At 45.6% G+C, this 18,827-nt stretch overlaps 1 protein-coding gene across 1 annotated transcript in view; it reads left to right on the forward strand.

Annotated features, from left to right (window-relative positions):
• Positions 1-18,827, forward strand: part of inpp4b (inositol polyphosphate-4-phosphatase type II B) — a 221,129-nt gene that overhangs the window by 122,521 nt on the left and 79,781 nt on the right. The window contains exon 9 of the mRNA XM_056279773.1: positions 1,628-1,758. Coding sequence (XP_056135748.1) covers positions 1,628-1,758 — 131 coding nt within the window. The remainder of the gene's footprint in view (positions 1-1,627; positions 1,759-18,827) is intronic.

An 18,827-nucleotide genomic window follows, 5' to 3' on the forward strand; every position in this document is an offset into this window, starting at 1 on the left:
TGGATGAATTGTGGATTTGGACAGCCATCAGCACTCATAGACTTCCCGGGAATGGGCCCGTAATGTCCTCGAGTCTGCAATTGCAGTGAAGTCCGGACATTTGGATTCAGCCCAAATTCCAGACTTGCGGACTTTTAGGCACGTTCCCACTAATTCTGTGAGGGCTTAGGGCTGTCCCACTGTCAAATCGTCAAGTGCATGAGGGCTCTCTTTGAGCCCTTTATGCACACTTTCCGTAAGTCCGCATTTCTGCAGAATTTGCATTAACAAAGCTTTAAGTTGATACATAAAAAAACACGTGAAATCAGAGGAATGCAAGCATATATGCTATATTACACACCTAGTTTATTCATCAACTTTTTTTTTAAAATTTTGCTTAATAATGCTGTTTTGACAAAAACGAGTAAATTGAGTGCCAGTTACCTCTCGTCCACCCTGTAAGACAAGAGCCTGGAAGATGTTCAAATCAGGCAGTTGGTCCCTTAAGTGACAGGTGACATCAGTTAGGTCCATGGGGGTTCAGGGCTTAGGCCTTGGGACATTGGGATTGGGCCTTAGTCTCTCCCCAGCGGCAAATAGGGAAATCCCCGCTTCCGTGTTTACCAGGGGAATCTTTGGTCGGCCGACCAATCGTGTAACTTCAGTGGCGTTGTTGGGTCACCTAATCCAGCGGCCCAATTGTGTCAAACTGATCACTCAGTCAGTCAGGGACATTCGCATTTGTAGGGCTGGCCCGCTGGTCCGGTCCAGCCAAAAATAGTAGCATAGCAGAGGCAATAAGCAAGCCATTACTGTAGCATAGCTATAATTTAACAAAGTTAATCTACATTTATGTCGCTTAGTTGCACAGTGCTTACACTGCTGCCTCACAGCAAGAAGGTCCTGGGTTCAATTCCTGACTGGGGCAGGGTCGGCACTGTGGGAGTCGCATGTTCTCCCCAGGCCTGTCGGTGTGCAGTGGCCACTATGTACTCTTCATGTTCTCCCCATGCTCAGGTCAGTTATTTCTCAACTGGGAGCCTTTCTGTGTGGCGTTCGCATGTTCTCCCTGAGGTCACATGGGTTTCCAGCAACATCAAAAAGAACCCCCCAATAAAAACATGCAGAACACTCTCCTGCCCTGTCCCTGACCATGACATGGATGTCCACCTGGAATTTGTCCTCGAGCGCCGAAGAAAAAGGGCTGCGCACTGTTTCCGGCTGCCGTGTGTGTGTGTGTGTGTGTGTGTGTGTGTGTATGTGTGTGTGTGTGTGTGTGTTTGTGTCTGTGTGTGTCTGTGTGTGTGTCTGTGTCTGTGTGAACTGTAAGACGAATAAAATCTCTCTTCTCATTGATTAAAAATTAATTCATTCATTTTTATAGAATATTGATGTGCTCCACTTTCCCTTGTTTTCAAAACCAGAGGTTGGTCGAAGGTATGGACTAATTATAGACGGTCAATTTATTGTCCATACAGATTTGGACCATCCTCAATGATGCCTTTCCTTGACATAGTTTTCTTTTTGCTTGTCTTCAGCCAGTTTGCATATGCTTGCGTCAGACTTTTCACCATTGTCCCTCCCTCTCTCCCCTTCTCTCCTTTCTCTGTCTCTCTCTCTCTACCTGTCCTACCATCTTTGTCTCCAGGGTGCAGGAGCTGAGAGAGCTTGGGGAGCTGTCCCCTCACTGGGACAACTTGAGGAAGGAGGTCATTACACATTATGCCGGAGTCATCAACTCACACAAGGAGACTTTGGCTGAACTAGACAAGATTACTGGTAAACATGTTTTAACAGAAAAGATGCATACTTGTGCATGCATAATTACACATAGTCCTTTTCAGACTATGTGAAATATCTGAAATGCTTATAGAAAGGCCTTGGAGTATTTTGGGTAACGATGATTTCCTCCCTCTACTAAGAAATCCTTGTTAAGATACAAGTCAAGTCAATTTTATTTGTATAGCCCAATATCACAAATTTGCCTCAGGGAGCTTTACAGCAACACAGCATCCTGTCCTTAGACCCATGCATCGGATAAGGAAATACTCCCAAAAAAAAACCTTTAACAGGGAGAAAAAATAGGAAGAAACTTCAGGTGAAGCAACAGAGGAGGGCTCTCTCCCCCAACACAGACAATGTGCAATGGATGTTGTGTTTACAAAATTTACAGAATACAACGTTGAAAGAGGATAACAGAATTATAATGGAATTATAGAATATATGAAGAATATGATGAGGAGGACACCAAACAGTGTCCAGATGCCACCAGAACAACCTAGGACCTGAACCACGCAATCACCTTATAGACCTGACAGGAGGACAGAATATACATGCACACAGGGGAGACTCACATCACACCATTCACATATACAGGAGAAGGGACAAGAAAAGATATTAGTCCCACATCGGAGAGAGAGAGAATGATACAACATTGAAACAGGATAGCAAAATTATATGGATTTATAAGAAAAAAAAAAGAATGTGATGAGGACGATGCCAAGTAGTGTCCAGGTGGTGACCACCATCACCATGAAACCTGGGAGGAGGTCAGACTACACGTGCACATGGGGGAGACTCGCATCACACCATTCACACACACAGGGGAAGAGACAGGAAAAGACATCATTCAAAGAGAGAAAAGAAGAGTTGCTAAAGTCAATAACCTACACGCTATAATCTCGTTGGCAGAACAGTACTTGGCAAATTCATTGAGACAGAAAATGACCCACCATGCAGTACAGGTCATGAAGTACTCGATTTAAAGACAAATAATTGTAGGTTAAGGCAAAAAAGATGAGTTTTAAGTTTGGATTTAAAGGACTCAACAGATTCTTACTGTCTGACAGCCGCAAGCAGGTTATTCCACAAGAATGGGGCCCAACAGGAAAAGGCCCAACCACCAGCTGACTTCTTTTTAACTTTGGGTACACACAGGAGCCCTGTATTTTGAGAGCAGAGAGCTCAAGATGGAATGTACGGTTTGAGGAGCTCAGACAGGTATGACGGGGCAAGCCCATTTAGGATTTTATAAGTCAGCAGAAGCACCTTTAAGTTTGATCTAACATGGATAGGAAGCCAGTGAAGGGAGGCAAGAATTGGTGTAATATGGTCAAATTTTCTAGTTTTAGTTAGGATTCTAGCAGCGGCATCTTGAACCATCTGAAGACTTTTAGTACTAGCACATGGCAGACCTGAAAACAGAACATTACAGTATTCAAGTCTGGATGAAACAAATGTATGTATTAGAGTCTTTAGTAGAGAATGACCAGCATCACAGTTTTATCTGAATTTAAAAGCAGGAAATTTATTTACATCCAATTTTTCACAGCAGCCAAGCAGGCCTCTAAATTAGTCATTTGAGTACGATCAGCCCTTATAGGCACATATGGCTATCATCCGCATAGCAATGGAAATGTATTCCATTACTGTGCATAATTTGGCCAAGAGGTGAAATACAATCAAAGAAAGTTGAATCAGTTCATCTGGACACAATGTTTATTGACAGAAAAACGTTTCATCACTCATCTAAGTGACCTCTTGAGTCTCAACTAGAGTCTCAATGGCAATGTGTACTATTCACAGAGGATTTAGGAATGGTTGCAATCACAGCATTGTAAGATGGCGACAGATGTACTCTTAGCCCCCCCCCCCCCCCGTTCAGGGGTGGTCGTTCCCTCTTCACATAGATGGCCTCTTTGACTCCCCGTACAAACCAGCATTCTTCCCTATTAGAGATGGGTGCATCCTCATCCTTGAAAGAGTGGCCACTGGCCTGTAGATGACTGTAGACTGCAGCGTCCTGGCCTAACATATTAGCTCTTCTGTGTTGTGTCATCCTCTTGGCCAGTGTCTGTTTGGTTTCCCCGATGTACAAGTCACGGCAATCCTCCTGACGCTTACGGGGGGCACGATCCTTGGGGTAAACCAATTTCTGTCACAGCGTGTTTTGGGGTTTGGAAGTAACTGAGATGCGACGTTTGAAAAATATGCATCTCAACTGTACCGACACTCCCACCACATATGGAATCATCACTGGTTTACACTTAGGTAGCAGTTGTCCTTCTCCTCGGGCGGGAGTGCCGGACCAGTTGAGATGCATTTACCACTCTGGTCAGAGCAGTTTCAATGGAGTGATTGGCTCTGAAAACCGATTTAAAAGGTTCATATAGATAGTTTTCTTCTATATGGGTCGAAAGTTGTTGATACACAACTCTCTCTTGTACTTAAGAAAAGAATGGAGGATTAGACACTGGTCAATAGTTATTAAGAGACCCTGGAGCGAGGTGTGTTTTTTTAAGTAGAGGTGTGACCACAGCTGTCTTAAAACTGCTGGGAACAGTGCCAGTAGTAAGTGATAAATTAACATTGTCTAGCATTGTAGGTCCCAGGAAAGGCCAGAGGCCTTTAAAAAATTTTGCTGGTAAAGGGTCAAATAGGCAAGTAGTTGGTTTAGAAGCTGACATGAGCTTAGTCAAAGTATCGAGAGAGATAGCCTTAAAAGCTATGATAACAGGGACTATCAGTGACTTGTTGTATAGATATGAATTTGGTATGACAGGATCTGCAAGAGTAGCTGGAGTTGAACTAATTTTGTCACTGATCTCACCAATCTTATTGCACAAAAAGTCTAGAAACTCATGGGCCGTGAATGATGAGCAGCTAATAGCTGCTTTTTGTAAATTTAGCTACAGTCTACTACTACTTTCGGCTGCTCCCGTTTGGGGTCACCACAGCGGATCTGTTTCCATTTCTTCCTGTCTTCTGCATCTTCCTCTGTCACACTAGCCACATGCATGCCCTCCCTCACCACATCCATAAACCTCCTCTTTGGCCTTTCTCTTTTCCTCTTCCCTGGCAGCTCCATATTCAGCATCCTTCTCCCAATATGCCCAGCATCTCTCCTCCACACATGTCCAAGCCATCTCTATCTTGCCTCTCTTGCTTTGTCTCCAAACCATCCAACCTGAGTTGTCCATCTAATATAATTGTTCCTAATCCTGTCCTTATTCATCACTCCCAATGAAAATCTTAACATCTTCAACTCTGCCACCTCCAGCTCCACCTCTTGTCGTTTCGTCAGTGCCACTGTCTCCAAACCATACAACATAGCTGGTCTCACAACCGTCTTGTAAACCTTCCCTTTAACTCTTGCTGGTACCCTTCTGTCGCAAATCACTCCTGACACTCTTCTCCACCCACTCCACCCTGCCTGCACTCTCTTCTTAACCGCTCTTCTGCACTCCCCGTTATTTTGGACAGTTGACTCCCAAGTTTTCAAACTCATATGTCTTCTTCACCTCTACTCCTTGCATCCTCACCATTCCACTGTCCTCCCTCTCATTCACGCATAGGTATTCCGTCTTGCTCCTACTGACGTTCATTCCTCTTCTCTCCAGTGCATACCTCCACCTCTCCAGGCTCTCCTCAAGCTGCACCCTACTCTCGCCACAGATCACAATGTCATCCGCAAACATCATAGTCCACGGAGACTCCTGCCTGATCTCATCCGTCAACCTGTCCATCACCATTGCAAACAAGAAAGGGCTCAGAGCCGATCCTTGATGTAATCCCACCTCCACCTTGAACCTATTTGTCATTCCAACCACACGCCTCACCATTTTCACACTTCCCTCATACATATCCTGCACCACTCGTAAATTTAGCTACAGTGTCAAACAGAAATCTGGGATTATGTTTATTAGTTTATATTAAGCAAGAGAGATATGCTGCTTTCACAGCAGATAAAGCGCACTTGAATTTAAATAAATACTCCTGCCAAGATGGATAAAAATCTTCCAATTTTGATTTTGGCCGTTTACGTCCCAGTCTCCCACAGGCCCACTTAAGAGCACGTGTCTCGTCGTTAAACCAGGGTGTAGGCCTAACTCTGGTAGTGAGAGGTGCAACTGAACCAAGGAGACTAGAGAGGGCCACATTTAAGTCACTAGTGAGATTTTCAACAGAGTCTGTCGCTACAAAGAAAGGAGCAAAGACTTAAGGCAGCTGCTGGTTAAATTAAGCTATAGTAGATGGACCAGTGTGGCGAGTGGCAGTTACATCTGTGCCAACATTAACAGGACAGCCCAATGATGCTTCAAATTTAATGAGGAAATGATCTGATACAGTGGATGTGGTTGGCAAGATAGTCAGAGGAAAAACAGCTATCCATTTAGATAAAATCAAGGGTGTTACCATGCAATGAGTCGACTCTTGAACAAACTGAGCGAACCCAAAAGTATCAACAAGCACTAGAAATGCTTTAGAAGATCACCATCCTTACTCAGATGAATATTAAAATTGCCAAGAATTAGAATCTCATTAGCATGCATAACAAGACCTGAGATGCATTCTCTGAATGCTTCAGGAAATAGTGAGTTAAGGCCAGGAGGCCGATAGAGTATCACAATGTGGACTGACTACACTGCTCAAACAAATAAAGGGAACACCTAAAAACACAATATAGACCTCGATGAATGAAATATTTCAGCTGAAAATCTTTATTTATTAGACAGAGGAATGTGTTTAGAGCAAAATAACCTAAGAATGATCAATGGAAATCAAAATCATTAGCCCATTAAGGTCTGGATTCAGAATCATACTCAAAATCAAAGTGGAAAATGAGAACATAGGCTGATCCAACTTCTGTGGAAATTCTTCAAGACGATTCAAAATGAGGCTCAGTAGTGTGTGTGGCCTCCACGTGCCTGTATGCACTCCCTACAACGTCTGGGCATGCTCCTGATGAGATGACGGATGGTCTCCTGAGGGATCTCCTTCCAGACCTGGATCAGGGCATCGGTCAACTCCTGGACAGTCTGTGGTGCGACATCGCGTTGGCGGATGGTACGAGACATGATGTCCCAGAGGTGCTCGATTGGATTCAGGTCTGGGGAACGTGCAGGCCAGTCCATAGCATCAATGCCCTCGACATACAGGAACTGCTGACACACTCTGGCCACATGAGGACGAGCATTGTCATGCATGAGCAGGAACCCAGGGCCCACTGCACCAGCATATGGTCTGACAATGGGTCTGAGGATCTCATCCCGGTACCTAATGGCAGTCATGGTACCTCTGGCTAGCACGTAGAGGTCTGTGCGGCCCTCCAAGGATATGCCTCCCCAGACCATCACTGACCCACCGCCAAACCGGTCATGCTGGAGGATGTTGCAGGCAGCAGAACGTTCTCCACAGCGTCTCCAGACTCTCTCACGTCTGTCACATGTGTTCAGTGTGAACCTGCTCTCATCTGTGAAGAGCACAGGGCGCCAATGGCGAATCTGCCAACCAAGATGTTCTCTGGCAAAGGTCAATCGGGCTGCACGGTGTTGGGCTGTGAGCACAGGCCCCAATTGTGGACGTCGGGCCCTCATACCATCCTCGAGCAGAAACCTGCACATTAGTGGCCTGTTGAAGGTCGTTTTGTAGGGCTCCGGCAGTGCTCCTCCTGTTCCTCCTTGCACAAAGGACCAGATAGCGGTCCTGCTGCGGGGTTGTTGTCCTCCTGCGGCCCCCTCCACGTCTCCTGGTGTACTGGCCTGTCTCCTGGTACCTCCTCCATGCTCTGGACACTGTGCTGGGAGACACATCAAATCTTCTTGCCACAGCACGCATTGATGTGCCATCCTGGATGAGCTGCACTACCTGAGCAACTTCTGTAGGTTGCAGATACCGCCTCATGCCACCTCTAGTGGTGAGGGCACTAGCAAAATGAAAAACTAACCAAAGATCGGCCAGAAAAGATGAGGACAGGCAAATGGTCTGTGGCCACCACCTGCAAATCCATTCCTTTTATAGGGGTTGTCTTGCAAATTGTCTAATTTCCACCTGGTGGAAATTAGACGATTTACCAACAGGTGAAATTGATTCACAAATCAGTGTTGCTTCCTAACTGGACAGGTTGATATCTCAAAAGTGTGATTGACTTGGAGCTACATTGCATTGCTTATGTGTTCCCTTTATTTTTTTGAGCAGTGTATGTTCAAGAATCAGATCATTTATTATTAAGGCTTTGGTAGACAGTGATCTGATATTTATGAAACCAAATTTACGTGACTTGTTAAAGTAATCAATAGTAGAGAACTTTAGAGCTAGATTAAGTATTAATTGGAATTTCATTCATTATCCAAACCGCTTATCCTTACTCAGGGTCGTGGGGATGCTGGAGCCTATCCCAGCAGTCAGTGGGCAATGGGCGGGGAGACACCCTGGACAGACCGCCAAACGATTAATTGGAATTTGACACTTTGTATTATTAGTTGACAATTTGAAGACCTACGCTTTGGATGATGTGTGGGCACATGTCTGATAACATTAGATGTTTGGTTCTGTAGATCATTAGGTGCTTCCTTGCACATTTCACCACCACCAGTGGTAGGAATGATTATTAGATTACTATGATTCACACATTTAGGAGAGGAGAGCTTGGAGCAATACTGCAAGGAAGGGAGAGGGTCTCAATGTTATAGACAGAGCTGACAGTCTGATCTGTACTATGACAAATTTCCTGACTAGACATATTAACTAAACTAGTTGACGCAACATCTGTACTAGGTTTAAACCTAACAGGCTCTCTATTCACCTACAACCTGCTGAATGATAATCCCTAGTGTCAAACTAAACATAGACAGCTATCTATCTATATTGCTAGACAAAAGAGTGCCACCATCCCCAGTAGAGGGAATGCCGTCTGCTTTCAGCAGGTAAGGGCGACTTCAGAAAGAAGGCTAGTTATCAACAAAACCGAATCCCTTCTCATCACAGTAAGGTTCACTGAGATGAGCCTACTGTACATCTAATCTTTACCCCTCACGGGTAAGGGATCAGAAACAGTTAATTGATGCCACCACATATTTCTGGCCAACTCAAGCATCCTGACTAGGCTGGCTTTTATGAATTCTGATTGCTTCAGCCTAGCATCTTTAGTGCTGACATGAATACCAATGTTGCAGAAAATAGTGGTGCTGTGTGCCTGGGTTCCCTGATTTTCCCTCTGTGATGCCAGCACCTTAAGATTATGCTCTATGTCAGAGACTCTGACCCAGGTAAACAGTGAACCAAGGCTGGCAAAGCTAATCTGATATTGCGAGTAATGGAGTCTCCTATCACTAGTGTACTTTGCTTTACTTTGTCAACATGAATGGGAGAGGCATGCTGGCTGGTAGGACTACCAACAGGGCTTGTGATGGGAGAAAACAGGTTTGCAGTCGGGAGCAGTGACCGCAAGCCAGGCTACACGACTGGTAGCTTACTCTTGCAAGCCTTCCCACACTGGCAAACAGAGACAAACTCTGACACATCTGCCGACAAGGCTGAGCTAGTGCTAACAATAGCAGGTCTGCTGTCAGGCCCAGGACGGCGTGCCTGTCACAACTAACATAATCCTAGCTGAAAGAAGCTGCTCTATCTCACGGACACGTCTCTAGTAAAGACAACCTATATGTAAATGCAAAATAGTCACCACTCGCCATCGTTTTAACAAGGCTGCTTTGATTACAAATGTAATAAAGCTAACTGCTAAGCTAGACTAAGCTCAAAGCTAATAAACAGACTAGGAACTAAAGGCTGCCCACTAACACAAGAGTCATTAGAGTAAGAAAACTAATGAATCTAGCGATAAGTGAACTAAGCACAGAAAATAGCAAAATCAGTAGAACAAATGAAGAGATTAGTGCAGAATATAAAGGAGAAGCAAGAGTAAGAGAATAAACAGAAGTTATCAATCTCAAGATGCCGAATCTCACAAAGCTGGAAGCTGGATGCTGGATGTTGGAAGCAGGACGAATTGTCAATACTCCAATTGATAAAAAAAGATACAATTTATATTTCTGGTAATAGATTTGGAGAATTACATTTCCCAGTAGTCTTACGTTTCAACACATATCATGGTTTATCTCTGGGTGCAGAAAGAAACACAGTTTTCATCTCTCTTGTGGATAGTTGGTAATATATTTTGGTGAGCTGGCGTGGAAGAATGAGAGATAGAGATCTCTTTCGATCGCAACACCCGTGTCTCATACACCACACGACCCCAAGAGTGCTGTTTAATTAGAACACACTGCCACACCTGAACAAAACTGACGGGAAAGGAGAGGCAAGAGGCAAAGATTCAATTTGAATGACAGCTCCTGTGTCCCATATACCACATGACCCCAGCAGTGCTCCTTTATTATGACCCTCCCCAATGGTTGCCAACAAGGGCTTGCCATAACAAGGTCATTATTTAACACACCAGAATCAGTCACGGTCCTACAGTCAGTCAGTCCATCAAATGGTCATCTACCCAGTCCGAGTCAAACATCCAAACAACAACACAACAATAATCAAAACATTAACAAAACAATGATCTGAACATGATCGTAACAGTCCCATAATTCCCTGTGCTTCCCCAGCGCATAGCCATCATCAGTCTAGTGACCGTCTCCCTCGGTCGCTACATAGCCCCCACCTGAGGGGTCAGTTTTCCTCGACGACCCCATCACCCAAGACATAGTCCCTCACACTCTGGAGCCCACCCTAGCCCAGAGGGTGCAGAAGTCGCAGCAGTGCACGTGCAGCTCCACGTCTCGTCGACAGCCAGGCCAGTAGAACTGCCCCCGGAGGCAATGGGTCTTGGCGTTCCCATAGTGCCCCACCCCCACCGAGCCATGGACTATCTGGAGAACCTGGGGATGGAGGATATGGGGCACCAATAGCTGAGAGAGGCCACTCCCTCATCCGGGAGCTTGCCACCTCTGGTACACCAACCCATCGTGGACCTCAAAGTTGCCCTACTGTGCATGGTAGGCCTTTACCTCAGGCCCCAGCGCTGACACATCTGTCCATTCGGGGTGCCGCCCTGTCTCCAGCTAGCCCTTGACCAGTGCAAGGGCCACGTCTGCCCCCTGCTGCTGTCTCAGTTGCTGCGTGGTATACAGGAACATCCTCCCCTAGTTGCTGACGGTCTGGACAGCTGCCACCATCGACTTTCTCCCTCGCATCCCAACCTTCTCCCCAGTCACCGTCATCAGCTGGGTGTTGGTTGGGGACCATGCTACTGAGAGTGGGCCGATGGTGCCCTGGAGGCTGTCAGGCCACACCAGGGAAATGGTAGCCCCCTTGTCTACTGGGGACCTACAGGATTGACTGTCAAGTTGGCAGTCCAAATATAATCCCTTGGTGTGTCGTCAGCAGCCAACCAGCTTGAATCTGCCTTGAAGGGGGACTGGAGTGGCAGTTCCTTCACTAGACCACTCCGCCGACATTTCCCATTGGCTGGATGGCTCTGGCCTTCGGGGCTGGGCACTTGCATGGTCAGTACTACCTCAGCCCATTCAGCTTCACTGAGAGCCCTGCTTAGGGATTGGTGCATGGCGAGGCGAACATGTTGGCGCAGACATTTCAGTGTGAGCCCCTGCAGGAAAGTGTGCAGGGCCAGCTCCTCTTCAATAGCTGCGTTGAACTGGGGTAACCGTGCTGAGCATGTAGCTGAATGTCTGTTTGCAAAGGCACCCAGGCTGTCTCCCTCTTGGCTGCGATGTTGCCTCTCCAGCGCTACGGTCAGGGCATGGAGGTCCTGCTGCTCTGTTGGGGCTAGATTGAGGAGCACCTGCAAGGCCTTTCCCTCTAATGCCAGAGCCAGGTGGATGACAGTCTCATCGTTACACCACCCCTTATATCATGCCGCCAATTGGACTTGCGAGAGGTATGGCTCTAGCAGTGTCATCCCATTTTCTTTAGCAGCTTGGCTGGTGTTCTAAGCACCATATTGCTGCTTCTCGCTAGGGGGTGATCAGCGGCAACAGGCAGTGTGCGTTCTCCGTCACTGGTCCTCCGGGCCTCCAGTGGGCGATTGGTAGTAGCAGGTGGTGTTTGCTCCCCGGCACTGGTCCTCCTGGCAACCAGGGGACAATCGATGGCGGCGGTAAGCATTTGCTCTCTAGCTCTGGTCCTCTTGGCCTCTAAGGGGTGATTGACGGTAGCGGGAGACATTCGCTCCCCAGCGCTGGTCCTCCAGGCTGCCAGGGGACGGTTGAGCCGCGCTGCACTGGAGCCATCAGGTTGGGCTGGAAAACTTCCATCTCTGGCGGGCTCCGCTTTTGCTGCGCCAGGTTTTCCAAGCACCAAAGGGCCTGCTCGATATCCCAGCCCAGTCTCTGGGTCTCCCTCTCAATTCTTTAGCTTAATCCCACTTCGGACACCAATGTGGTGAGCCAGCATGGAAGAATGAGAGATAGAGATTTCTTTTGATCGCAACGCCCATGTCCCATACACCGCACAAACTCGAGAGTGCTGTTTAATTTGAACACAATGCCAGAACCGAACAGAACTGATGGGAAAGGAGAGGCAAGAGGCAAGGATTCAGTTTGAATGGCAGCTCCTGTGTCCCATGCACCGCACGACCCCAGGAGTGCTCCTTTATTCTGCCCCTCCCCAGTGGTTGCCAACAATGGCTTCCCGTAACATGGTCATCATTTAACGCACCAGAATCAGTCATGGTCCTACAGTCAGTCAGTCTGTCAAATGGTCGTCTACCCAGTCTGAGTCAAACATCCAAACAAAAACACAACAATAATCAAAACAACAAAACAATGATCTGAACAGGATTATAACAGTCCCATAATCCCTTGCGCTTCCCCAGCGCATAGCTATCATCAGTTCAGCGACTTTCTCCCCCGGTCGCTACAATATTATTGCATGCTACTATGAGAGGGGAACGAGCTTGGTGTGGCCGTAGCAGTGAATCAGTCTTTTCATCTAAGCAACAAAACTTGTTCCTTGTCCAGCTTTGTGGCAGTCAGAAAAGCACACCATAAAACAGCATGGTTGGGTTTTTTTCTTTAATTGTATGGAGCTGAAAAGATGTCTAGAGTGAATGTGTAAAAAAAATTAAATATATATATATATATATATATATATATATATATATATATATATATATATATATGAAGAATATATAGAAATATGGTCATGCGCAACAATGTGGAATATTGAGAAGGGAAAATCAATTCAGTGAAATCAGGTTGGAAGAAAATCATACTTCTTCACTTAATGTAGTTGATGTTGTTGTGTGAGGGTTTACATAACTAGTGTTGTAAAAGTGTATGTTTGTGCATGGGCTTTTGTGCAATAATGTCAAGTTCAAGTTGGCATTACACGGCGTCCGGGAAGTGCAGCGGTCTATTTCGTTGCCTACCCACACGGAGATCGCCGGTTTGAATCCCTGTGTTACCTCCGGCTTGGTCGGGCGTCCCTACAGACGCAATTGACCGTGTCTGTGGGTGGAAAGCCAGATGTGGGTATGTTTCCTGGTCGCTGCACTAGCACCTCTTCTGGTCAGTTGGGGCACCTGTTCAGGGGGGAGGGGCAACTGGGGGGAATAGCGGGACCCTCCCACATGCTACGTCCCCCTGGCGAAACTCCTCACTGTCAGGTGAAAAGAAGCGGCTGGCGACTCCACATGTATCGGAGGAGGCATGTGGTAGTCTGCAGCCCTCCCCGGATCGGCAGAGGGGGTGGAGCAGTGACCGGGATGGCTCGGAAGAATGGGGTAATTGGACGGCTGCAATTAGGGAGAAAAGCGGGGGGGGGGGGTCGGCATTACACAGTGAAAAGAGATCCATCACTGGAAAATGCAAAAAAAGTTTGAAAGTCAGTCACATCTGGCTGAGACATTGTGAGGTGGATGCACATGCATGCACACACACACACACACACACACACACACACACACACACTTCATACGAAAAATGACAGGCTTTGCATCCCCATGAAATGTCCTGTCTTTAACCAACTCAGTCAATTGTGTTGATGTAACTCCTCATTTAGAAACAACAGAACTTCTCTCAAATAATCTCATAAAACAACAAGGTGCTATAGGTGCTCTGTCCCTGTCTTTGTCTGTCCCTGCCTTTTCCCTCTCTCCATCATCTCTTCCCATCAATATTTCAGCCTCAGCTTTCCGTGACTTGAGAAAGCTGATGGCAAAAGATTGATTTTACTCTGACTTCCTCCCCTGCCGTAATGAGATATTAGTCAATGTTGCTCTCCCCTGTGACTATATGATGAGTGATGATGGCGGGAAGCTTAGGGTGCTTTCACTCTTGGGCCAGTTGGAGGGCTTTTTTGGGACCAGGACAGTCAAGAGTTTGGTACATTCAGTCAAGTGTAAAAGCTGTTTTCGAACTCAGAATTTGAGGAGGTCAAATGCTATTGATTATGTGTATTTTGTTGGACTGTCGCAAACATCCACCATTTCACAAAATGGATGGCAAGGAATGGCTGTGGTTTTGAGTCCACCTTACTACTACTACTATTTTCAGCTGTTCCCGTTAGGGGTCGCCACAGCGGATCATCCGTTTCCATCTCTTCCTGTCCTCTGCCACACCAGCCACCTGCATGTCCTCCCTCACCACATCCATAAACCTCCCCTTTGGTCTTCCTCTTTGGTCTTTCTCTTTTCCTCTTCCCTGGCAGCTCCATATTCAGCATCCTTCTCCCAATATACCCAGCATCTCTCCTCCACACATATCCAAGCCATCTCAATCTTGCCTCTCTTGCTTTGTCTCCAAACCGTCCAACCTAAGCTGTCCCTCTAATATACTCGTTCCTAATCCTGGCCTTCTTCATCACTTCCAGTGAAAATCTTAGCATCTTCAACTCTGCCACCTCCAGCTCCACCTCCTGTCTTTTCGTCAGTGCCACCATCTCCAGACCATATAACATAGTTATAGTTCACCTACTGCCACATGCAAATTCACTGCAAGTACAGCAGAAAGCACATCTCATCAACGCTTGTGTTCTCAAAAAAGGCCTTTGAGCAAAGCATCGACGATGAATATGGTGCAACATGATTGCATTCAATGAACTTCTGTCGATTGAGACCCACATTTTGGCAGCTGCACCAAATGGATATGAGCAAAAACATGAATGCCGAGCACATACTGTATTCCATATTTATGATGTGGAGGGGGGACGCAAGGGAATGCAACAATGATTGACGGTAATTGTGTGCAAATGCTCAACAGTTCAGTAGAATTTTTATAGTGTGAAACTAAACCAGAAGTGATTAAAAAAACAAACTGTTAGACAAAAGACTCGAAGTTTGGATTCAAGCAACTTGTCCAAGTGTTAAAACGACGTCCGTTTCTGCACTGTGTGCTTTTACTGTGAGGCAGGAGGTTTGGCATAGGCCATGATGGTCCCTCACAAGGCCCTTGCATGCTAAAAGACATAGAGAAGCAGTTCCCCCACTTTACCTCCATAATCCAGCCTTGAATTAACTTCACTTATGAAGGGACTAAATTTGCCAGGGAGGTTATTTGATGATGTAATTAAAGGAAGCTGGGGTGGTCTGGATCAGAATGTAAGCTACAAGTGAAATTTTAGGGGAAAATGATGACAAAGAAAGTAACAAAGGAACAAAAGATTGTTAAAAAGGACTGTCTGCAAATGGAGAGAGAAAAACTGGATAATATATGTGGGAGATGAAGCAAAATAAAGCCGGGAAGATTGTAATATAGAAAGACTGAAGCAAGGGGGGAAAAGCAAGGCAACACACTAAGGGGGAGCCTTGGGGGAGGTCGATGCAGAATCCCTTCGTTCAGGTTCAACAACCTCATTTCATCCATTTTTAATGAGTTGAACTGAAGTCATCATACACTTTGGATGCTCTAATAACTGTATTCCATTCATGAATTAATGATCCCCTCATCCTTTCTTTGTCGGATGAAAAATTAGAGGCAAAGACTTAAGGCATTTGCTGGACCCCTAATCCTGCATGTGCTTTACTTCATGTATCTGTCAATCACTCCTCAGCCTCAGCAACATGATGCAGTTTTCAAGCCTTGAACCAAAAAGCAGGGGGCAAAGTAATATAAATATTGTATTGCAGTAGAGACAGTTATTGTATTGATTGTAAGGGAGGAAGAGGTGTTGGCGCGTGTGGTTATGTTGCAGTTATTAAAACAGTTGAAGTGTAGCCTATGAGTACAGGGATTCAGTTCAGTGGTGGAAAAAATCAGTATCCGTATTGTAAGTTATTACTGGTCAAGCTTCAGTTACTACTGATGACAAGTAACTGACGGTAGTTATGACCATTTTCTTACACACTGGTCATAATATGAAATGGTGTTCAAACTTGACTTTCATATATGATTTGGTAGTAGCTCTTTATGATACGGTGCTTTAATTACCTGGTACCTCCAAGTAACAATCCTGTAACCTCCTGAACTGAACACGGTGAATAATTTGTTTTAATGTCCAAGAAGTCTCTTGAAGATATAGTATGTCAACTGCCCATATGACACCAGGTTCGGGCCATTCTGTTTCTTAGCAGTTCCCTGGAAATTGAGTGGAATTACGAGGGAATTGAAAAATAATGTGACCGAAAGACTCTGGTCAAAAAAGGATAATTTAAACATACCTGTAAGAGAGGCCATGAAGTTAGAAGTTAGTTAGTTACCCCTTGTGTAACCAGGTAGATACAACACTGTTCCAGTCTTAATGAGCAGAATTTCAAAGGAATTACTCAGTATTAGAATGGCACCAACCTGGTAATAAATACACAATTGACATGTAGCGTTGAGGATCTTCTAGGATGTTGAAACCAATTACCCATCAGTTTGTGGAGGACATCCATAGTAGACCTTGGCCTCTTACTGAAACACTACTAAAACTTCATATTGTGTACAACTCGAGTCCAGTGCCACGAGAGCACAAAAGTCAGCAATGCCTCCTCGGATGGCTGTGTAAGCTTGCAGACCTTATCACAGAAAGTTGAATCAGTTCATCTGGAAACAACGTTTATTGAGAGAGAAACGTTTCATCACTCATCTAAGTGACCCCAGCAGTCTCAGCTGACTGCAGGTATCGCCACCCTTGTAAACAATACAGTGGCATAACGACCGAAGACAATGATCAGTTTCATATGCAAATTGCCGTGAGCATTAACTAGAGTTATAATGGCCATGTGTACTATTCACAGAGGATTGGGGAATAGTTACAATCACAGCATTGTACAATGGTGACAGATGTATTCTAAGCCCCCCCACCCCTCGGTTCAGGGATGGTCATTTCCTCTTCACATAGATGGCCTCTTTGACTCCCCGTTCAAACCAGCGTTCCTCCCTATCAAGGATGTGCACATCCTCATCCTTGAAGGAGTGGCCACTGGCCTGTAGATGGGTGTAGACTGTGGAGTCCTGGCCTGACACGTTAACCCTTCTTTGCTGTGCCATTCTCTTAGCCAGCATCTGTTTGGTTTCTCTCAATAAACGTTGTGTCCAGATGAACTGGTTCAACTTTCTGTGATTTTTCTTACCTGGATTATTGAGGATGCATAAAGACACTTGTAGACTTTAGTTTCCAGCCACTGCTTCTCCTCTGCTGTTTGCCATAGTTAGAATTCCTGATTGTTATACCTCCGCCTGCTCTAAAATCACCTACCTTGGACACATAAAAGCTTGCTTCTTGCTGTTTCACTAAGAAAGCTGGAGTATTAGAAAGTGATAAAGAGCAAGGAAGAATAGGGAAATTTAACATGAACTTCATTTTCTTCAGCCAGCTGTTGGTCAGTAATGCTGGCTTGCAGCCCTTTTGTGACACAGACAGACCAACTGGACAAACAGATGGGAATTTGACATGGGTAATTTGTCTAACCCACAATGGTCAGTACATAGCTCGATTAACCCGGCCCACGGAGCCCTAAAGCTAACAGTGACCGCACAGTGATTAAGAGTTCAGTTTAGCACACTGACTGCTGCATTAGCCTAATACGTAATATGAAGAAAAAAAAATCAGTGTCAAACCCACATTTTCAAACGTACTAAAAGGATCAAGTAGAGTGTCAAATTATAATGATGAGTCTTCTCCCAACTGATTTTGGTACAGGCGACCCAAACAGCTTTTTCACGAGGCATATGGCGTTGGATTGACAATCTTGTGCAGTGACTGCAAACTAAGTAGGTAACAAGCTAGCAGCATACATTTAATCAGATTTATGGACAGACTATATACACTATACAATTTACGGGTCTCCGAATGAGAACAACAGACTAGAGCAAGCTGTTGACTTGAATTATACAATTCACTTTGCCCATCATAGCATAGGAAAACAAGGGCCCTGGCTTTCAATCCAGTTAAGTTGTAGCCGCCATCTCCGAGCAAAAACTTTGAGAGTATATTTGCATGTAAACCATGTAGTAATGGACTAATGGATTACATTTATATAGTGCTTTATCTAGACACCCAAAGTGCTTCACAATGAAGGGGGTAACTCACTTCAACCACCACCAATGTGTAGCAAGGCATGTGCTACACATTGGTGGTGGTACACATTGGCTGCTGTGCATGTGAGTCACAGCAGCCATTTTGCACCCGAATGCTTACCACGCATCAGCTTGAGGTGAAGAGGGAGGAATCATTGAGCGAATTACACAGGGGGGCGATTAGGTGGCCAGATGGAGAGAGCCAGATTGGAAATTTTGCCAGGATACCAGAGGACCCCCTACTCTGCGATAAGTGCCATGGGATTGTTAATGACCAGTGAGTCAGGTTCTCGGTTTTAACGTCTCATCCAAAGGACGACATCTCCTACAGCGCAGTGTCCCCATCACTGCACAGGGGCATTGGGTTTTTTTTTTATTATTATTATTAAGACCAGAGGGAAGAGTGCCCCTACTGGCCCACCAACACCACTTCCAGCAGCAACTCAGTTTTCCCAGGGGGTCTTCCATCCAAGTACTAGCCAAACCCACACCTGCTTAGCTTCCATCATTCAGCAGGACCAGGGTAAATGTTGGTATGGCTACTGGCAATTTCTCCCAGCAGCTGAATCCTACACATCAAATTAGGAAAGTTTGCTTTTT

The sequence above is a fragment of the Lampris incognitus genome, chromosome 5 (assembly GCF_029633865.1).
Source record: "Lampris incognitus isolate fLamInc1 chromosome 5, fLamInc1.hap2, whole genome shotgun sequence".
NCBI classification, from domain to species: domain Eukaryota; kingdom Metazoa; phylum Chordata; class Actinopteri; order Lampriformes; family Lampridae; genus Lampris; species Lampris incognitus.